The 21,099-nt window shown below is 63.0% G+C and overlaps 2 protein-coding genes and 1 long non-coding RNA gene across 3 annotated transcripts; 1 reads left to right on the top strand and 2 right to left on the bottom strand.

The window, feature by feature from the left end:
- Positions 1-2,138: 2,138 nt before the first annotated feature.
- On the top strand, positions 2,139-8,845 carry TEX261 (testis expressed 261). Its single transcript, XM_064448781.1, has 6 exons — positions 2,139-2,306; positions 2,922-3,001; positions 3,475-3,628; positions 6,127-6,194; positions 6,909-7,011; positions 7,447-8,845. The coding sequence occupies exons 1-6, from the start codon at positions 2,237-2,239 to the stop codon at positions 7,560-7,562; spliced, it is 591 nt and encodes a 196-aa protein (XP_064304851.1). The 5' UTR covers positions 2,139-2,236; the 3' UTR covers positions 7,563-8,845.
- A 4,182-nt stretch (positions 8,846-13,027) lies between these two features.
- Positions 13,028-13,969, bottom strand: LOC135313231 (uncharacterized). The gene is made up of 3 exons (XR_010372865.1): positions 13,888-13,969; positions 13,552-13,714; positions 13,028-13,294 (listed from the first exon to the last, which is right to left on the bottom strand). It is a non-coding gene; the product is annotated as an uncharacterized LOC135313231 (long non-coding RNA).
- A 1,038-nt stretch (positions 13,970-15,007) lies between these two features.
- LOC135313222 (shootin-1-like) lies at positions 15,008-20,717 on the bottom strand. Its single transcript, XM_064450778.1, has 11 exons — positions 20,681-20,717; positions 19,219-19,292; positions 18,537-18,600; positions 18,170-18,264; positions 17,885-18,011; positions 17,058-17,155; positions 16,704-16,785; positions 16,327-16,421; positions 15,873-16,019; positions 15,287-15,440; positions 15,008-15,138 (listed from the first exon to the last, which is right to left on the bottom strand). The coding sequence occupies exons 1-11, from the start codon at positions 20,715-20,717 to the stop codon at positions 15,008-15,010; spliced, it is 1,104 nt and encodes a 367-aa protein (XP_064306848.1).
- Positions 20,718-21,099: the final 382 nt, after the last annotated feature.

Here is a 21,099-nt window from a genome sequence, read left to right as displayed (position 1 = left end):
CGGGAGCTCGTCCCGTCCCCTCTCGAGACTGGGACCTCATGCTGGCCCAGTGCAGCCCAGTGACACCAGTGCAGCCCAGTGACACCAGTGCGGCCCAGTGACACCCAGTGCAGCCCGGTACCAACCCAGTACAGCCCAGCGCATTCCAGTGTAGCTGCAGGGGAGGGAAGAGGCTGAGGGACCCCCGGGGTGTCCCCGAGCTTTGGGGTGGGGAGAGGTCAGCCCCAGACATGCCATGGGTCAGGTTTTGGCCCGGCAGGAGGGTGCTGGGGTGGGGCGCGCTGCAAGGTGCCTATGTGGGTGCAGGGGGTCCCAGCCTGGGGTCCCCATGTGAGTGCAAGGATCCCTATATGGGTGCAAGGAGACACTATATGGATGCAGAGGGTCCCCTATAGGTGGAAGGGGTCCTATATGGGTGCTGGGGTCCCAGACCAGGGTCCCTAGGTAGATGTAGGGATGCCTATATGGATGGAGAGAGTCCCTATGTGGGTGCAGAGGGTCTCTATATGGATATAGAGGTACCTATATGGGTGCTGCCATCCCCAGGTAGGTGTAGGGGTCACTATATGGATGTAGAGAGCCCCTATATGGGTGCAGAAGGTCTCTGTATAGAGACAGGGGTACCTATATGGGTGCTGGGTCCCAGGCGTCCCCACATGGCTTCTGAGTCCCTGTACAGGTTGTGGGGCCCCTATACAGCTGCAAGGGCTCCTATACAGGTGAAGGGAGTCTGTACATGAGTTGCAGGGGGTTCCCTATATGGGAATCCCCAAATGGGTGCAGGGGTCCCTATATGGCATCAGGGGTCCCTGCACAAGAGCAGAGGGGTCCCTATGGGGGAGCCTGTATGGCTGGGCAGGGGGTCCATATTTAGGTGCAGGGGACCCTTATAGACATGCAGGAGGTGTCCCTATACATGTGGAGGGGGATCTCTATAGAGGTCAGGGGGTCTCTATATGGTTTCAGGGGTCCCTACACAGGTTTGGGGGGTTCCCTGTACAGTTTGGAGGGGGTCCCCATGCAGTTTGGAGTCCCTGTACGGTTTGGGGGGATCTTTGTGTGGTTTGGGGGTCCCTGTATGGTTTTGGGGTGTCCCCATACTGTTCAAGGTCCCCATTTATTTTGGGGGGCGTGGTCCCTGTGCAGTTTTGAGCATCCCTGTGTGGCTGGGGGTCACTATACAGTTTTGGGGGTCCCTGTGCTGTTTGGGGGGTCCCTGTATAGTCGGGGGGGTGTCCCTGTATGGCTCGGTGTCCTGTACAGTTTTGAGGGTTGCCACAGGGTTTGGGAGGGCCTCTGCAGTTTAGGGCACCCCTGTGCTGTTGGGGGTTCCTATGCAGTTTTGGGGACCCTGGAGGGTTTTGGGGTAACCCTCTGCAGTTCAGGGAGTCGCTGTGTAGGTTGGGGTCACTATATGGTTTTGGGGGGTCCTTGTACAGTTGAGGGGTTCCCTGTACAGGTCGGGGTCCCTGTACAGTATGGGGGGGGTCGCTGTATACTTCTGGGTGCCTGTACAGTTTTGGGGGGTCCCTGTGCGGTTTGGGGATGCTGTACTGTTTTTGGGGTCCCTGTACAGTTGAGGTGGCCCCTGTATGGTTTGGGGTCCCTGTACAGTACAGGGGTCGGGGTCGGTGAACAGTTCAGGGTCCCTGTACGGTTGGGGGTGTCCCTGTATGGTTTGGTGTCTTGTACAGTTTTGGGGGTTCCCATACGGTTGGGGGGGGGTCCCTGTGCAGTTTAGGGACCCTGTATGGGTTTGGGGCATCCCTCTATGGTTCAGGGGGTCCCTGCGTGGGTCGGGGTCCCTATACGGTTTTTGGGGATCCTTGTACAGTTTGGGGGGGTCCCTGTACGGTTGGGGGGGTCCCTGTACAATATGGGGGGGGTCGCTGTATACTTCGAGGTCCCTGTACAGTTTGGGGGGGGGGGTCCCTGTATGGTTCGGTGCCCTGTACAGTTTTTGGGGTTCAAATACGGCTTGGGGAGGGAGGTCCCTGTTCGCTTCGGGGCGCCCCGCTGTTCGCTGTCCGTGTGTGATTCTGGGGCTCCCCGGGCGTTTTGGGGTATCCCCGCCCCGGGGCGGTGCGGGAGCCCTCCCGGCCTGCAGGGGGCGCTATAAAGCGGGCGGTGGCCGCGCTGGCCGCGCCTTGTTTGTTCCGGCGCCGCGTGGTCAGGGCCGCCGCCGCAGCGGGAGCCGGAGCCGGGGGCGGCGGGGCCCGGCCTCTCCCTCCCCGCCATGTGGTTCATCTACGCCCTGAGCTGGTTCTCCCTCCTCATCCAGGTGGCCTTCGTCACCCTGGCCATCGGTGAGCCCGCCGACCTTCGGGGGGTGCGGCCGCCGCCGCGGGGTTGGGCCCGGCCCTAGGCTGCTCCCCGGGGATGTCGCGATATGTCGTATGGTTCTCGGCAAGGGGGGGCGGGAGGAAGCTCCGGCGGGGACCGGGTTTGGGGCCGCCTGGGCCAGCACCTCCCGTGGGCCGGGGCGTGCCGAGGGCCACCGGGTGCTCCAGGGATTGGGGGGATCCCCTGGGTCCTGTGGGTACCCCAGGGATGGGAGGGGGGGTCCCCTGGGTGCCCCTGAGGTCCTGTGTGTACCCCAGATCCTGGGGGTGCTCCCCTGGGTGACCTTGAGGTTCTGTAGGTGCCCCAAGGATTGGGGGCCTCCCCTGGGTGCCCCTGAGGTCCTGTAGGTGCCCCAAAGATTGGGGGCCTCCCCTGGGTGCTCCTGAGGTCCTGTGGGTACCCCAGATCCTGGGGATGCTCCCCTGGATGCTCCAGAGGTCCTGTGTGTACCCCAGGTCTTGGGGGTGCTCCCCTGGGTGCCCCCGAGGTGCTGTAGGTGCCCCAAGGATTGGGGGGGGGTGGTCCCTGGGTGCCCGTGGGTCCTGTGGGTACCCCAGAAGCAGGCGTTTCTCCCGCAGCTGCTGGGCTGTATTACCTGGCGGAGCTGATCGAGGAATACACGGTTGTCACCAGGAGGATAATCAAATACATGATCTGGGTGAGTCCCTGCGCTTGCAGAAACGGGCGGCTCCTTGCCGAACCCCACCCCTCCCCGGGGCGGCAGCGTGGCTGTGGCGTGGGACGTGGGCTCTGTGTGGAGGGGGTGAGCGCTCGGGAAGCTCCCGCATCCCAGGGTGGCTTCGGCTCCCGAGGAGGGAGGCTGGCAGGGGCTGCTTCGATCAGCATGTGGCTTCACTGGGGAGGTGGTGATCCTGCCGTAACCCCTCCTGGGCGATACCTTGGCTGGGGAAACTGCAGCCCAGCCGTGGTGTGTCCTACCAGGAGCCGCAGCAGCGAAGCGAGATTCCCGCTTGGACCTTTCCCAAGGGGCTGGTGCTGAGCGGGAGGTGCATGGGGAGATGTGGTGCCATCAGACCACCTAAAAAACACCTCAATAGTGGCAGGATTCCTGCCTGCACATGTGGGTGCAGTCCCGTCTGCACCCCAGGTAAGCCCCATTCTCTCTTCCAGTTCTCCTCGGCCGTGCTGGTCGGCCTCTACCTCTTCGAACATTTTCCTGGTTTCATGGTGGGTGTGGGGCTCTTCACCAACCTGGTCTACTTTGGTTTGCTGCAGACCTTCCCCTTCATCGTCCTGACGTCCTCCAATTTCATCCTGTCCTGCGGTGAGTGGGGACGTTGCCTTCCTGTGGGGCGCGGGCACTGGGGCGGGAGCAGGTGCCGGGGCGGAAGAAACCTCATCACAGCATCCCAGACTGGCGGGGGCTGGAAGGGCCCTCTGGAGCTCACCCCGTCCCACCCCTGCTGGAGCAGGTACCCCCAGAGCAGGGGCACAGGGCCGCGTCCAGGCGGGGGGTGAATGTCTCCAGGGAAGGGACCCCACAGCCTCTCTGGGCAGCCTGTGCCCCTGCTCTGGCACCCGCACAGGGAAGGGGTTTGTCCTCATGTTCAGGGGGAACTTCCCATGTTCCAGCTTGTGCCCGTGGCCCCTTGGCCTGGCGTTGGGCACCACTGAAAAGAGTCCGGCCCATCCCCCTGACACCCACCCTTCAGGTATTTACAGGCACTGATGAGATCCCCCCTCAGCCTTCTCTTCTCCAGGCTGAACAGACCCAGGTCTCTCAGCCTTTCCTCACGAGGGAGATGCTCCAGTCCCTGAGCATCTCCGTAGCTCTCCCCTGGCCTCTCTCCAGCAGTTCCCTGCCCTTCTTGAACTGGGGAGCCCAGAACTGGCCGCAGCTCCCCAGATGTGGCCTCACTGGGGCAGAGCAGAGGGGGAGGAGAACCTCCCTCGCCCTGCTGCCCACACTCCTTTCCATGCCCCCCAGGGCACTGCTGGCCCCCTTGGCCCCAAGGGCCCGGTGCTGGCTCAGGGTCACCTCGCTGCCCCCCAGCACTGCCAGGGCCTTCTCGAGGTTTGGGTTTTGCTTTTCCAGCCTGTGGCTTTTCAAAGGACTTTGAGCTTTGTGCGGTACTTTCTTAATTGCGGTTTGTGATGTGGCTGCGATAATTGTGGGCTGGGCCCGGTGGTGTGCGAAGTGCCTTCGGGGAAGAGCCAAGGGCTCTGGGCTTCCCCAGGCACCTTCTGCTTCACCCTCTGGCTGGCTCTGCTCCAGACTGAGGTGGCAGCACCAGGAAAACAAGATCCCGGCTCGGTGTCCACCCTGCAGGTCGGTTCTGGGCGGTCACTGGGTCTTGGTAAAGAGCCGGAGCGTTTTGAAGCACGCTGAAAAACCTGGCGCGTGTAATTACAGCCTGACGTTATGCTGGACTGTGCGACACCGTGCGTGTCATTGTAAGGAGGTGATGTTTAGAGAAAGAAAAGCTTTGAGACACATGCCTGCAACTAATGTGGAAGTTCCTCTGGGTTACGGGGGAAAGTCCTGTTAGAAAAGCTGCCGAGCTTAAATCAGGGATTTTTATTGTTCACGTTTGCACCTTCCCTGCGGTTTTTGCCGAGCCCGTGCCTGCAGGCTGCCTGGGCCTCTCCTCCCTCCCGAGCAGCCGGCGCGGGGTCGGGCAGGGGCTTAAATTAGCAGCGCGGGTGTTTTGGTCGAAGCAGGCAGCGTAGTCGCTTGCCTGCCACGCTCGGCTGATGAACGGCCGGAGCCGTGTCGTAGGCTGAGCCTGGAGCAGCTCCGCCGCTGGGCCTGGGGTGCTGGGCCGGGAGCTCTGCCAGCTAAACTGGTTTTTGGCTGCTTGAGGAGGCCAAAAGGTTCCCTCCCGCTGCAAGCTGCCGAGTCTCCTGTGTGTTTTAGCTTCCCGTGCGTGGATCTGACTTCAGATCTCTGCTCCGAGTGATTCGTGGCAATGCCTGAAGTAGTGAACGGGCAAAATTTCTTCTGGCCTGACTTTCTGCAGTCCTTCGGCATATTTCAGGGTACTGTCTGTGGTGACTAAAACACCTTTGCTCCTTAAAGCATTTGCTTAGGCAGGATTTTGTCCGCTCCTTGAAAGCGAGCGTAGCTCTCCCGTGGTGCGTAGATCAGGAGCTGTGTTTTCTGGCAGACCCAGACCTTCGGTGCCGTCCTCAGGCTGGAGAGGACGATAAAGCAGTGCGGGATGCAGCGTTGCGTACCGGGGCTCCGCTGACCCAGTGCTCCTGGGCTGGGGCTGCTGTTGTGGCATCTCAAATAAAAGGCCAAAGGAGGCTCTGACTCCTGCCTCTTGATAACTTAGTGATGTTTTTTCACCGCTGAGGGCAGCGCTAACCCTACCGTCCTGGCCGCGTTTCAGCTTGACTTGGTTTACAGATGGCAGAAGAGCTTCTCTCCGCAGCAGCTCTTGGGGACGTGGGGTTTTTTCGCTTCTCTCGGCGCCGCGCAGCATTAGCAAGTGTCAGGCTGGGCTCTCCGGGGTGCCCTCGGGGACACGGAGGATAAAGCACCGACGGGACGAGGGACTCGCCTGGGGCTGCGCAGAGGAGCGGAGCTGGGCGGGGGGCGCTGGCTCCTCACGCCGTTTCTCACCAGACGCGTGAAAATATTTTAGCAGCAGCAGGACTCCAGGTGTCGAGGGGTGGCGGGGAAGGGGGCGCGCAGCAGGGAGGAGCTGCTCCTCGTGGGGTCTCCGGAGGTGGATGTCCTCCTCCGGGGGCCTTGGAATGCACCGACGGTGTTTCTTCCAGGCTGGAGACTGACTTTGCTGTGTTTTCCTTTGGCAGTGCTGGTTATATTCAATCACTACTTAGCGTTCCAGTACTTCGCCGAGGAGTATTACCTGTTCTCTGAGGTGAGGCCTTTGGGAAGGAGTCGGTCCCTGTTCTTCCAGCCAGCGCGGAGCTGCTGCGGGGGGAGGCGAGGAGGAAAATGTCATTTTTCCAGTCAGCAGTAAGACACGCGGAGGATATTTTTTCACAGCCTTTCCCTGGGGGTTCCTGTGCTTGTTCCCTCGGAAGTACCAGGGAAGTCGCAGTTTCTTTTCTCAGGCGTGGACTTGGGCTTTTAAAGCTCAAGGGCAGAAAAAATATTGAATCTTAAACACAGATTTTTTTTTTTTTTCTCTGAAATGCTAAAAACTTAGGAAAACTAGAAAATAATACTATTTTAAATATTTTTTTTACAAGCCAACCACAAATCGCTTCCCTTTTGGCGTAATTGCTCCTCATTATTTTTATGTCTCTGATGTGCTGGTTCTTCTGCGTCCCCGCCCTCGCACCTGCCAGGGCGAAGGTGCGAATTCACAGAGGGGCTCGTTCAGGCCCAGCAGTAGCTGCCACTTAGCACAAATTTTAAAAACAAAGAAAAAAAACCCACTAAAATAAAAAAACCCTACACCTTTTGATGAAGTTTAACGCTTCTCCTGGGGTTCAGGTTGAAACCCGGGGTGTACGTAGGGGGGCAGAGGCGGCGCTCGGGGGCGTCAGCCCGGCCAGAATTCAGCGTGCGGAGCGGCCCCGAGCGCGCCGCGGCTCGGCTCTCACCGCCTCTCCTGCTCTGCCCGCAGGTTCTCGCCTACTTCACGTTCTGCCTGTGGTTAATTCCTTTCGCGTTTTTCGTCTCTTTGTCGGCTGGAGAGAACGTCCTGCCTTCCACGGTGCAGCCTGGAGGTGAGCGCTCCTCGGGAGCTGGGTTTTGGCAGGGGCCTGTGCTCGACGCGCCCCGTTCCCGTTGCACGGAGGACGGAAGGGGAGCGGCTGGTCGGGTAAACCCTGCCAAAAGCCGAGGCAGGGCCGGGGGAGGCTTCTGCAGGGTGAGGGTGAGGAGCACGGGGGGCTGTTCCAGCTTTACACCCTGCACCTCTCCAGTCCTGGGGCCCTGTCGCTTTCCCTGGACTCTCCCTACAGCTCAAGACAGTGAGTCTGGGATTTGGGCTCCCCAGCAGTGGCTTACTGAAATACCCAGGGAGGCCAGATGTGAGCAAACCAGAAACTTCCGTGCTTTAAAGGCAGCTCATGCCTTGCCCTGAAACCAAACAACCCATCCCAGGGCTCCCATGGCCGTCGGTGGGTTTGGGTCTGATTGTTCTTCCCTTCTCTCCGCAGACGACGTGGTCTCCAACTACTTCACCAAGGGGAAGAGGGGCAAACGCTCCGGCATCCTCCTCATCTTCTCTTTCATCAAGGAGGCCATCCTGCCCAGCCGACAGAAGATTTACTGAGCCCTGGATGCAGCCGGCCTCGGCTGCGGTGAAGGAGCAAGGCAGACCCAAACTGTGCAGAGGGCTGCGAGGCAGCACTGTCCCAGGTCTCGCTCGGACCCTCCTCGATGCCTCCAGAAGGGATTTTGCTGGGAATGAATAAACTGGGCGATGGCTGGAGGTGCCAGCGGCGCTGGACAGACAGACGGGGAGGCCTCGCACCTTTTTATACAGCTCTGCTGATCCCCCGGGACTGTGCGCAAGGAGGATGTTTGGCCCTGGCCGAGCGCGAGGGGGGTCCGGCCCCCCGGCGCTGCCCACCCCGCTCGGGGACCCGGGACATGCTGTCATCTGCCGGGGTTTAAAGCCAGGAGTTTGTGTAGTTTGGCTGTGGGGGAACGGTTCCCTCGGTGCGGCAGCAGAATGCGCTTAACGTTTAACTGAGGTTTACGCAGAGCCATTAATTAGAAAAAAAAAAAGGAAAATAAAGTAATCAAACTGTCAAACCACGGCGTGGCCCGCTGGGAGCCGGCCAGCGCTGGAGGATGCCCCGCGTCGGGAGGGGAGCGCGGGGGCGGGCGCCTCTCCCTGCGCCCCGCAGCTGCGGGGAGGTGACCTGGAAGGACTCGACGTCGCTTTTTGTTTGATTCCAATGTTGGAAATACCGTTTTCACTCTCCCCTGGTTTTGTGGGAAGCCTCCCCGCGTGGCAGGGACGCCGCGGCGGTGCTGGCCGGTCGGGTGAGGCCCCGGCAAGCTGTTTCACAGAGCGCGATTCTCCGCGCCGTGTGAGGGGGGCGAGGCGCTGAGCGAGTCGCCTCGGCTTCCCTTGGGTGTCTGCTCAGTGTTCCCTGGGCTGCTAACCTCGCCGGGCCTCCCCTCTGTCCTAAAGGGAAAGGAAAAAAGGATCATACTGAGGAGGAGGTGATCCCTTTGTTCTTGTAATCATAAAAACCCCCTTTTTTTTTTTGCCTAACTGTTGGTCACTTTCAGCCTGTGCTCGATCCGCCTGTGCTAGCCAGGAGCCGGGGCTGCGTGCGGCTCTAGCGCAGGGACGCCCCAGCTCAGCTGCGCAATTTCACGGTTCGGGAAGGCTTTTTGGGGAGTTTCGGAAGGAAAATGGCTCATTTTGCGGCCAGTTCTGAAGGCGAAGGTGATGCACGTGGTCCCGCCGCTCCCCTCCCTGCCCCTGGGTTTGTTCAGGGGCCGCTAACACGGGTTTTGATGCTGGTTTAATAGAAATGTGGTTTCTGTTGGAGGGCTGCTCGTCTAATAAAGGCTACGGATGAAGCTTGCCTTATTAGAGAGGCTGGATGTGGTGTCGTCCCTCCGGCTCACGAGCGTTCGGCTCCCGCGTTGAGTCGGTGTCGCGCGGGGAAATCGCCCTCTGTGCGCGCTGGTTGTTTTTGTTATTTTATTAGAGAAATAGCGGAGGCTGCCAGAGCGATCGAGGGGACCTGAGGGCTGCAGAAGGCGCATCGCAGAGGCCTTGGGAGGCGCTGATCGCTGAGAGGGGTTAGCAGGAGGCGGCTGTTTTCAGCACAAAGCTCTTTGGTGTCCGGGAGTCAGAGAAATGAAGGTAAAAGCACTGAAGGCAAAGCGGAGTGATTAGTTGCAGGTAAAGCGTGCAAGATGCAAGGGCGTGGCGGGGAGAGAACCATCGGCCTCGCCCAGAGCGCTGGGAAGCTCCTGGAAGAGCTGCTCCCCAGCTTGGGTGATGTGCTGTAACTTTGCTTCAAGGCCACAGCGTGGGGGAGGCCGGGCCCGTGCTCCGTCCCCGCCGCGGCGAGCAGCGAGACAAGCTGCATGCTTTTACTCCCTTCCCTGATGGACAGGTTTAAGCGTGACCAAATTTAGACTGAAAAATAGCTTTCCAGGCGCGGAGGAGGGAGGTGGGGAGCAGCAGGCTGCCGGGAAGCTCCCGGCTGTGTGTTCACAGCTCTGCTCCAAGCTGCGTTTAACAGTTTGCATCGCCTCGGGCGCAGCCAGATGGGCCGGGGCGGGCGAGATCCGCGGGCCGGGGGCGGCAGGCGAGGCGAAGCCCCCCGGGCTGGGGCTGCGTGACGTGCGGGCCGCGGAGCCGAGGATGGCAGGGATTTAAATTTAGTTTTGTCTCTCCGAACGTGGGGCAGGAGTGATGGAAAACTCCTTGAGAGCTGTCGCTGCCACGGGGCGGGGGGGAGTGGGGCGCGATGGAGGGCTCTTTCTTGGGGCACAGCAGTGAAAGCAGAGCCCCAGGACTCCTCCACTGCTGAAACAGTGAAAATGGGGAAGACGGGTACCTTCAACGTCCCTTCTACCGAGCCTTTTTAAGCCTCGTTTTCCCGTTCACTTAGCCAGAAAGCGAGGGTAGATCCCTGTGTATTTTTCCAGCTGACAAGTCCATTTTTCCCCGAGTACTGCTTGTGATCGTCGGGTGTTTAAGATGTTAATGACACGCATTTCTCTGAGCTGAACCAGATTCGGATAAGTTGTGTAACTGGATGGCAGCGAGCGAAACCCTGTAAATATTTCAAAGGTGAGCATCAGAAAAAGCCTCCCTCCCGCCCCGAAGGCTACGGCTGCGAGGACCGCGCTCGGCTCCCTGGCTGGGCTTTCATCTGCTGTGAGCAGAGAGCTCTGGGGCTGGCTACCAAAAACACACCCTCTCCCCGGAGCCCGGCTTGGGTCAAAACACCCCGTTCCCTGCCCTGAAACACGGGGCAAATCGGGTGAATAAGACAAAATCCTTTGTCATTTGCAGGATCGAGGCAGGGGTGTCCCGGCATCCACCCACAGAGGGTTCGCAAGAAGCTCCGGCTTAAAAAGAAGCATGAATTACTGCTTTGATTAAGTATTTAAAAGCCACATATATTAATACGCAGCCGCCCCGCGAAGCGTCTCTGCTCGGCAGCTCTCGGCACCTCTCCCCCGGCTCCGGCGGCTTGGGGACGGTGCGGCCGGCGGGGCACGGCTTTCCCGTCCCACGGGAGCGGAGCCGGCATTGATTTTCATGGGTGTTTGGAGGATGTAATCAGGGGAGAGGAATTCACTCGATACGGAGCGGGCAGAGCGCGGCGGTGGGAAAGGGCAGGCTGCCGGTGAGTAACCGCGCTCGGGCCGCGGCATTTCCCCCCCCGGCGCCGAGGGGAGGCCGCGCTCGGCGGGGATCGAAGCGCGAGGGCCGGGTGGCGCCGGGTCCCTCGCCACGTGAGTCACCCCAAAAGCTGGATTTGGAGAAATTCAGCTCTGGCCGGGGAAGGAGGAGCAGGGGGTCAGCCTGGCTCCAGCCTCCCTGGGCTTTCTGAACTGGTCAAACTGGTCCTGGTGGTGCGGTCCCTGCGGCTCTTTCTCTCTTTTCCAGTAAGAGGATCTGTTCAACGAGCTGACATTCATCCTTCAGTCTGGTGAGCTTTAGTCTTGCGAGCAGCTTTTCCTTGTCTGCTTTCCACATGGCAGCCCTCAGGTGCCCAGAGAATCGAAAGGCCGGGGCGAGAAACGCTTCGTAATTAGAAGGATAAGCTCCTTGCCTTAAATATTTTAGTTCAAGTTGTCTACGCCTTCGAGAAGAAGGAAAATGTATTTAAAAAATAAAGCAGAGGGCTGGAGTGTTGTAACACAGTGACCTGGCCTGGCTGTTCCCGGGACCGCAGCCACCGCCGGCACCCCGGGAAGGGACCTGTCCCCTCCTCGGAGGCTTAGGAAACAGCTCGCCCTTTCCCCGCTGCCACCGCAGCGGGTTCCCGGGCACGTCCTTATTCCTTTGGGCCGTTCACTCTGATCCCAGACACCTCTTTAATTATTGCAAAAAAAAAAAACAAACCCAAAAAGGCAACGTGAGGTCGTTGGCTGGAAGTGGAAGGAACGTAAATCCGGGCTGCAGCCGAGGCGTGTGTGTTTATCCTGGAAGGAGATGTGGCGCGGAAGGGGGACGCTCGGGAGCAGCTGCCCCCCCCCGACCGTGTGACCCAATAACTAGAAAGGAAAGAGGGTCCTGCCTGTCCCCCAGGGTTGAGCAGCCCTGGCCCAGTCCTCTATAGGGGATGCCAGATGTATGTGCCCGCTTCTATAGGTGCCTGACCCCATACTAGCATCCTGACGCCCTGCACGTCCCTGCGGCACCCTCCGGAGGAAGGGGGAGCCCCTCCACCCCGGGAAGGGATGTTTGAGCACCCGCCGGCCTCCCCCGGCATGTGGCTTCCCCCCAAAACCACGCTACGGGGGGGGAGCGCTGCCGGCCAAGCCGCCGCCGCCAGCTCGGCTTTCTCCCGGGTGTTCAGTCCAGGCCCAGCCTCTCCTCCCTGCCGCAGGTTCAGGGCCCCAACTGTACAATTTATCTGCAATAACACCAACCCCGAGAGGAGGAAGGGAGTTGCACTGGCTCATTAAGCACCTGCTGCACGGGCGGAGGATGCTCTCGCTTGGTTTCCCCCTGCCCCACGTCTCCTGCCCGCAACAAGGCGGCCGAGCTGGAGAAACCACAATTAAATGAAGGTTTTGTTGTTCTTTGGGTGTGGAAGGACAAGCTGTGGTTTGAAACCTCCTCGGGCCCGAGGGAGGATGTGTGCAGTGGGGTCTGGGGAGCCATCCCTTCACCCCCACCCTTCCAGCAGCGATCGCCCGTCTTCCCAGTACGCTCCAGCATTGCCACTGGGTATTTTGGAAGTTGCCGTGGGTGAATTCAAAGCTGTACGAAGCTGTTCTGGTGCTGCAGGCGAAGGACTGCCTTAAAGCACCCGAAACACCCCTGCAACAGGCTGCGGCAGGGAGAGGGGATGGGGGGGATGCTGGCAGGGCAGGGGGCACCCCTGGGTGCCCTGGCAGGGTGGGTGCCTCCGGACTAGGGGTGCTTGGGAGCACATCCATGCTCTTCACCTCTGAGTACCGAAATACCTGAACCCCTCGGCAAGGTGGGTGTGGAGCGTGGCCCCGCTGGAGCCCCACAAGCCCCTCCTGGGGCTGGACCTCTCCTGCAGGGATGGGGCTCCCCTGGTGGGGGCTGCCTGTGTGATCGGGGGGAGCTGGGGAGAGCTGCCACAGCCTCCCTCCAAAGGAAAACCCCAGACCTTCGGGGCTCTGGGGGTTTTCCTTCACCAGAAGGAGGAGGTTTAGGTCTCACTCCCCGGCTTGGCCAGCGGAGAGGGGCCGTGGCATGGTGGGGCACAGGACACTGCAGCTTATTCTGCCCTGACACAAGTCAAAGTGCCTTTGTGTTGGGGTCTGGGCACCATTTACCTCCTTAAATGTGGAGATTTCAGGCTGCAAAGGTGAAGGGCGACACAAATATCTCCTCGCAGCAGCTAAGTGCCGCGTTACGGGTGTCCCTGCCAGCTGCCGCCCACCCCAGGGTGGCAGGAGGGTGGGTGCCCCGCTCCAGTCCCCAAAATCCTCTCGCCAGGACCAGTTTGCAGCAGCTCCGCTGCCATCCACGCCGGCCGCAGCCCCGTCCTGCTGCCACCCCCTCGCCGGGCAGACATGCCTCTCCGGTGACAACACGGCGTGCGGGCACCCGGTGCCACCTCGCTTTAATTAAGGCACAAGTGGATGCAACGTGCTGGAAAATGAGGGTGAAAGCTTGCCGCAGCCGTCCCCACCGCCGGGTCCCCTCCTCGCCCCGCCACGGCAGCTGCCTCTACCCCAGCTCCCCCCTGCCTCCGGCCAGGTGGGTGAGGGGCCGGGTCCTGGGGAGGCCCCCCACTGCCCGGGGTCTGAACGGCACCCCGGCCCCGCACCCCGGCGAGTGCCTGGATGGAGCCGTGCCGATGTCCTTGTCTCCTGGGGATAGACAGACAGACACATGGAAAGGAGAGATGGAGTGGGGTGAGAGCAAGAGCAGAGCCCATGGGGACCCGTGCCATCGCCTGACAGTTTGTCACCGGGATCGGTGATGGGACGGGGACCACAGAGCATCAGTCAGACTTGCAGCGAGGGGACATGTGTAGGTGTCACCCCTGTGCCAGTCTCTGGGGATGTTCTCGCTCGGGGGGGGGGGGGGTCATCTGGCACCAGCCCCCGCATCCCCTGCACCGTACCGGGATCCGGCCTCCCCGCATCCTCGCGGTCCTGCGGCGCTGTGGGCAGGGAGGCATCCACAGCCCGGCGCCGCCGCTGCAGGATGGCCTCCAGCTGCCTGTCCCTGCTCTTCAGGCTGCTCTGCCGCCCGCTCGACCTCCTGCTCGCCCTCCTCATGGTGCTCTAGGAAACACCACGCACAGCCGAGGTGCTGAGGGGCCACATCCAGGCGCCGGGACCCCCGGGGAGCCAGGATGGCCCCAACGCAGCCCCACGCAGGACGGCTGCAGGTGGGGACGATGGCACCCGGGTCCCCGCGCGATGGCCTGGCGTAGCCACGGGATGGGGATGCTCACCAGGATGCCCTGCAGCTCCAGCGCTGCGCTCCTCCGCTTGCTGGCCGCCACCGCCGGACCCTGCGGAAGGGGAGGGAGGAGATGTGGCCGCCTCCCGCTGGCCCCACAGCTCCCTGGGGCTGCCAACGCTCCCCAAACCCACGCCGACTCCTGGGGCTCCCTGGGGACACGCCCCCATGGGACGGGGAGTCTGGTCCCAGCCTACCTGGCCCAGCACCCGCTCCTTCGTGGGCCTCAGGACCACCCCGTTCTTTATCCGCTCCATCATCTCCTGCACGGCTCGAGCTTTAACATCGTCGGCTTCTGGCTTGCCTGCGCAGGGAGCGCCGTGCTGAGACCCCACGCACTCGTGACAGGTCTCAGTCCCTGCCGGGGTGGGGAGCTGCCACCTCCCTGCAGCACCCCCAGGGTCCCAACGACCCAAACCCGGCCATCTCCCACCCGTGCTGGGCAGGACAGGGGTGCTGGGGCCCGAGCACCCTCCTTTGGGGAGCGAGGGGCTGGCAGGGTGCCCGTCACCCCGCAGCGGGAGCCTGGAGCAACGCTTTCGGATGGGTGGGAGATGCCTGAACCACTGCGGCGTTGGCAAACCTCTGTCCCGGAGAAACCCCGTCCTCCCCATGCCCAGCGACTCCCCCATCCCCACGGCACTGCCAGGGGAACCCCCATGGTGCCAGGACCCCCACCTCGGGGGGCAGCGGGACAGCGTGGGGGGGACTTACTGCGCTGGACGTTCGCCAGCCCCTTCCTCTGCCTGATCGCCGAGAGCGGGCTGGAAGGGAGAGGGGAGGTGAGAGCACGGCCGAGCTGCACCCCTCGCCCACAAAACAGCCTGCCCACCGCCTGCCCGGCGCGGATCCAGGCCCACCTCACCCCCCCCCCAACATCCCGCCGGGGTCTGGCCCCTGCGGCCAGCTCTGCCCCCCCCACCCTGCATGTCCTGCCGGGGACGGTGCCGGGGCACGGCTCGGGGACAGCCTGGCACGGCGGGCGAGAGCGGTGGGTTCTGGGGGGGGAGAAGGGTCGGCCACCAGCCCGGCTTGTTTGCTAGGACAGAGACAAGCTGGAAGCCGCTGGGCTGCCACAGCTGCTTTCTGCAGGAGGTGACCGGCGGTGTCACTTACTCCACGGGGACAGCGGGTGCAGGCGGTGGCAGCGGCGGCGGCGGTGGCGGCGGTGTGGGCGCAGCCGGCTCGGGGGTCTGGCTCTGCGGCGGCAGGACCTGGGCCAGCTTCTCCTGCAGCGACCCCACTGCAACGGGGTGCGGTTGGGGCTGCGTGGGGGGGCTGGTGCCCCTCGGAGCCTGAGCCCACCTCGGCCACGGGTGGGCAGCGCCGGGGGCATCCCTTGGCACCGCTGCAGGCTCCTGCCTGCGTCGGGCAGGGGTGAAACCACCCACCTTCCTCCTCCAGCCCCACCAGCCGCCTCTCGGCCTCCTGCAGCTGCTTCTTCAGCTGCAACTTCTCATCCTCTGCCACAGCCAGGGCAGCTTGGGCCAGATCCAGCTCCGCCGGCTCCGGCCGCCTCCCCAGCTGCTCCTCCAGCTCCTTCACCTGGGGGAGCAAGGGGATGGGGGGAGCTGGGTGCAGCCCAGGAGCTGGGACCCCCGGAGCCATCCCTGCCAGGGACGTGGATGCTCCACAGCCCCACAAACTGGCCACTTGCAAGGAACTTGAAGCTAATTTTAGGGCAATTCTCAGCTGGGTGATGGCAGCCCAGTGGCCTGGAGGGTGCCAGCCCAGTGTGGGGGCTCCCACCCTGGGATAGCCCACCCGTGGGACCCCCTCTCCCTGGCACCTGAGATGTGCTAGCAGAAATCCATGGAAGAACAACCTCTCCAGGGCTGGCACACAGCACGGAGGGGTCTGATCCTGATCGCAGCTGGTGCCCGCACCCAGGGGAAGCCACCGCCAGCCCCAGAGCCGTGCCGTGCCCCATCCCTGCTCCCCACCCCATGTCACCCACCCATGGGGACGGGTCCTCACCCGCCGCTGCTGCTCCTGCCTGGCCTCCTCCAGCGCCCGGGTCAGGCGTCCCACCTCCTGCAGGGCTGCCAGCAGCTGGGCGCTGGGCCCCGCGCTCTGCAGCAGGATCATGCTCTGCCTGTTCGCCTCCTTCTTTTGCACCAGCATCTGCCCATGGGGACGGGGGTCAGGGAGGGAGCGAGCCCCCAGGCTCACCCCAGTGAGAGAAAAACCCTTTCTGGGGATGCTGGGAGCAAAACCCATCCGACCTCAACCCAGGGGACCGCGATGGGTGCCCGGGAGCATCGCCATCCTCTTGGGATCCAGGGTGCAGCCAGCAGTGGGATGAGTATTGGGGTGTTTGCACTGAGAGACAATGAGAGCAAGCAGCCCCCCCTGCTCTCCCACACCCCCCCAGGAGCCTGTCCCCCCACCCCAGCACCCACGGGCAGGGTGGCCCAGGGCCCGGCCGCACCTCGTGGGCGAAGGCTTCGGCTTGCAGGCGCAGGTCCTGCTCCAGCTCCAGCTGCTGCACTGCCTCGCAGTAATCCTGGGTGACGATCTGGGACACTGCCGGGGAGAGCGGGGGCTCGGGGGGGGCCGGCGCCAGCACGGCGGGGCGCGCGGCACCCCGGGAGCCTCGGCTCAGCCACCCCCCGCCAACAGGGACACCCCCGTCCCAGCGATCTGGCTGCAGCTCCCAGTGCTGCACCATTGCCTTTGGCTTCGCCGGTTTGCTGGACTGGGTGGCACTGGTGGCACTGGGAGCTGCCAGCTGCTCCTTGGCTGGCCTGCTGGGGTGCAGCGAGGCGGGGAGGGGACACGGCCCTGGGGACCCAGCAGCCAACTCACCTCTCTTGAAGGACCTCAGTGCCCGCTGGCTGGTGCCCAGGGCTGCCTGCAGGCGCTGCTGCTCCCCCTGCCCCATCTCCAGCTGCAGCCAGACAAGCCCCTGCTCAGCCCTGGGCTCAGCTGGGGGGTCCCACCGTGCCCAGCCCACATCCCCCCAGGACATCAGGGTGATGGTGAGGGGCTGCAGAGGGGGGGCCTATCCTCCCAAAAATCCTGTCCTGAGCTTGGCGAGGGGCTACGAGGATGGGCAGGAGCCAGGGAAGGAGGGGAATAAGGAGGGTGATGAAGGAGGACCCTGCCCCGGGTGGGGGTCCTGCTCGGCTGGGGCATCCCAGTGGGGGTCCCAGGAGGTACCTGGTCCTGCAGGTCTTGGTTCTGTCTCTGCAGCTGCTGGACCTGGAGCGTGAGGTCCTTCCGCTGCGCCACCAGCCAGGAGATCTTCTCCTGCAAATCTGGGAGCAAAGCGGGGAGCGAGCCGTGAGAAAGGGGGGTGCGAGGGGTGGGAAAGAGGGGAGTGAGGGGAGGGAAAGGGAAGCGCAGCCTGAGACCAGGCTCATGGTGCTACAGCAACCCCCTCACCCCATCCTGGCCGCGCCACCAGTGACCCTGCTGGAAGCTGGTTCTGGGAGGTGACCCAGAGGGTCGGACACGTGGCAACGGGGTGGGACAGCAGCCCCCAGGACACCAGGGACCGTGCTCAGCACCTTTCTCCCTGCCCAAAGCTGCCCCCAAGTATCCCCCGAGGGTCAGCCCATGGGCAAATTCACAACATCACCCGAACATGGGGTATCAGCTGGGGTGGGCATCCCCCCGTGGGGTGCCTTCTCCCCCAGGAGTGCATCTCCCTGAGCAGCGCATCCCCCAGAGGGGCGCATCCCCCCCCAGGGGCGCATTCCCCGGACACCCCCAGAACTGACGGGCGGATGGAGCGTCAGGCTGCAAACAGGATGGGAAAGGAGGAAGCGTGACCAGCAGCACTTTCATTTCACCTTTTCTTGATTTCAGTATCACTTTCTTGTTGTTTTCCTGGAACAAGGCCCAGGCACAACCCAAAACCACGGGGCCGGGCTGAGCTGGGCTTAGAGGACACCGGGACGGGGCAGCAGGGCAGGGGCCGGTGCTTTGCCTCCGGCTTCACCATTTTTGGCTGGGGCGTAGCCAGGACCCCCAGCCCGGCTCACCCTCGAGCTGCTGCCCATAGTGTTGGTCAGGGTCAGGGTCCTCCGCGGGGGGCTCCTCCTCGGGCACGGCCAGAGAGGCTGGTGGGGCCAAGCTGAGCCGCTTCAGCTGCTTGTTCTCCTGCTTCACCTGGGGTGGGATGGAGAGATAGAGACCCCTCCCCTCCAGCACTGGGGTTTCTACTGCCGGAGAGGGGATGCACCAGCACCCTGGCACCCTTGAAGGGGCTGTGGGCATCCGGGTGCTGGGGGGGGACACAGTGGTGGGGGCACGCTGCCCACCCCTACCTGGGCTGCGTAGGCTTCGGCTCGCTGCCGGCACGTCCTCTCGATCTCAAACTCTGTCTCCAGCGCTGAGAGCTCGGCCAGCAGCGCCTGCGACGCTGGCAGCGGCGGAGCCCGGGTTCAGGCGCCCGCCCGGCCCCCGGTGCCCGGTGGGGGTCCCAGCTGGCACCCTGCCCTCCTCCCCGCCCGCAGCCACCCCGGAGAGCCCTGCCAGGTCACCCAGGACCAGGGACTGCACCCGGCTCTGCACCACGACAGGGGTTTTCCCACTGACCCCATCACCGCCGGCTCCAGCGAGGGGCTGAAGCCGCCCCCGAGTCCCCACACGGGACCGTGCCGGGACGTGACACCGCAGCGGGACGGGGCTCACCTTGCTCGAGCTCGGCCAGCCGCTCCTCCGCTTCGCCCACCTCCTGGCCAAGGGGCGGGTGCTGCTGGGGGAGAGATGCGCATGTGGCATTGCGTTGGCACGGCCTTGGGTTGGCACGGCATTGAGCTGCTTTGGCATTGCATTGGCATTGCTTTGGCATTACTTTGGCACAGCATTGAGCTGCTTTGGCATTGCATTGGCACGGCATTGCATTGCTTTGGCATTGCTTTGGCATTACTTTGGCACAGCATTGCATTGCTTTGGCATTGAGTTGGCACGGCATTGGGTTGTTTTGGCATTGCTTTGGCATTGCTTTGGCACGGCATTGGGTTGCTTTGGCATTGCTTTGGCATTGCTTTGGCATTGCATTGGCACGGCATTGGGTTGCTTTGGCATTGCTTTGGCATTGCTTTGGCATTGAGTTGGCACGGCATTGGGTTGCTTTGGCATTGCATTGGCACGGCATTGAGTTGGCACTGTCTTGCTGAGCCCTGAGCCGCCTGGACACCGCCAGCCGCGCTGGGGACGCTGTGACCGTGACACCCCAGTGATCAGCACCCTGGCACCGTGGCACACAGCTGCGGCTGGAGGGGAGGGCACGGCGGGACCATCCCTTCATCACCTCCAGAGTTACATGGGCAGGAGTAAGAAATAAAACAGAAAATGAGCCTGTGAGTGATACCTGCACCGTAGCTGCCTCTTCCTCCTCCTCTTCTTCCTCCTCCACCTCCTCGCTGCTTTCTGACTCCAGGATGGCTGCAGGGGAACCAAAAGCACGCCTGAAGGTCACGAGTGCAGGTGGAAAGTCAGGAGGTGTTACAACCCCTTTGCTTTTCTCAGCCTCGTGCTGCTCCGCGAGGAGAGGGGCTGAGCACCCCCTGCACCGCGGGCTGGGGGGGCTGGCGATGCCTCTGTGGCCACGGGGGTCACGTCCTCCTAAGGAAAGCGGGAATGTCCGCACAGCGGGAGGGCCTGGAGTGCAAGGAAGAGCCTGCAAAAATCGGACCCGACAGCAACCAACACACTGACAGCGGCAGCAAAGGAGCGGAGGGCATCGGAGTGAAGGGGCTGCTCGAGGAGGTGGGAGCACAGCCGGGAAAAATCCCGGTGAGCAATTCTGGGCGAGGGACAAGCCACCCCAGAGCGTCCTGCTGCCCCGACAAGTCCCTGCCCGCAGGGTGCAGGGGGACACGGGGATGACATGGCGAGCTGGACAGTCCCCAGCACCACCAGACTTCCCCCCCACAGCACTGGGGTGACTGCTTTGGGGGGGGACCCATGTGCAACACCCCACTGAGTACACACGAGCAGGTACTAGGGAGTGTGACCCCAGGGACAGTCACTGGGGGTCCCCGGCGGTTGGGACTGGGGAGCTGCTTCATCCCCAGGTGCTCCAGAGTCCTCCTCTCCTTCCAGGGCGAGGGGCTTGGGGGGGTGGCTGCTATCCGGCTGCCCCCAGGGCAGCTCCCAGCGGGGCTGGGGTGTGTCACGGGGCAGGAATCCGTCACCTGCCTCCGACCCTTCCCACCACAGACCTAATCTGGTGGGGAATGCGCGCTGGAATCTAAATCCTCCCCCCGGTTTGTAACCCAGCCCCCTGCAACCTCACGCTGCCTGCAAGGGCTGGGGGTCCCCACGGGACCCACGGGATGGGTGTGCAGCTGCCGAGCAAAGGCCCTGGGACCCTCCTCCGGGGCCCCCGGGCTGGGACCCCCGTGCTGGCGGCGGGGCTGGGGCTGCGCAACAGGCGCTGCTCCCCCCGCCGAGGCCTCGGCTCTTGCCGGGTGAAGCTGTGCGAGCATGCGAACGCCAGCAAAAGCCCTAAACCACAGCTGGCGGCCGCGACGGGCACCTCCCACCGCCCAGAGCGGCACAGGGACGGACAGACGGACAGGCGGGCAGATGCATTCGGTGCCCAGGGGCGGTCAATCCATCTGAGTGGAGAAAATCCTTCTCCAGTCCCGGTTTTGGGCTGGTTTTGCCCCGCTGCAAACCATCCCGTCCAGGCAGCGGTGCCCAGAGGCCACGGCGACGGTCACGGGGGACAGCCACAGCCACCCGCCGCCACCCCGCCATGGGGCACGCGGGGTCGGCCGGCCGCGTGTGAGCCCACCGCGTCCTCGAGCGCACGCGAGGGACCTTACCTGCGAGCTGCCCGACGCCTTCCCCGGCCCAGGCCATGGCGGCGGGGCTGGTGGCACCCAGCACCCCGAGCTCGGCAGGGTGCCGGCCCCCCACCCCGGAGCTCGCCTCGTCCTCCCCGCCCACTGCAGGGAAGTGAAACCGGGCGGTCCCCACCACCGCCGGCTCCGAGGGGGGCTGAGCACCCTGATCCAGGCAGGTTTGGTCCTGCCACGGCAGCGACCGGGGGCTCGAGGGGGAACCGAAACCCACTCTGTCCCAGCTGGGAGTTGCTTTGACGTGGAGAGATGCTCAGGTCCTTCCCTGTGCAGCTCTGCAGCAAACACCCCCCCCCCCCCCATGGCTTTTACACCTCCCAGTTCATCTTAAAATAGGAAAATGCTGTGGTTGGAGATGCCGGCGGGAGCTCGGGCAGCTCCCT

This window comes from Phalacrocorax carbo, chromosome 4 (assembly GCF_963921805.1).
Source record: "Phalacrocorax carbo chromosome 4, bPhaCar2.1, whole genome shotgun sequence".
In the NCBI taxonomy this organism is placed as follows: domain Eukaryota; kingdom Metazoa; phylum Chordata; class Aves; order Suliformes; family Phalacrocoracidae; genus Phalacrocorax; species Phalacrocorax carbo.
Note: the sequence above shows the minus strand (reverse complement) of the source record. Positions and strands in the feature narration are given on the sequence as shown.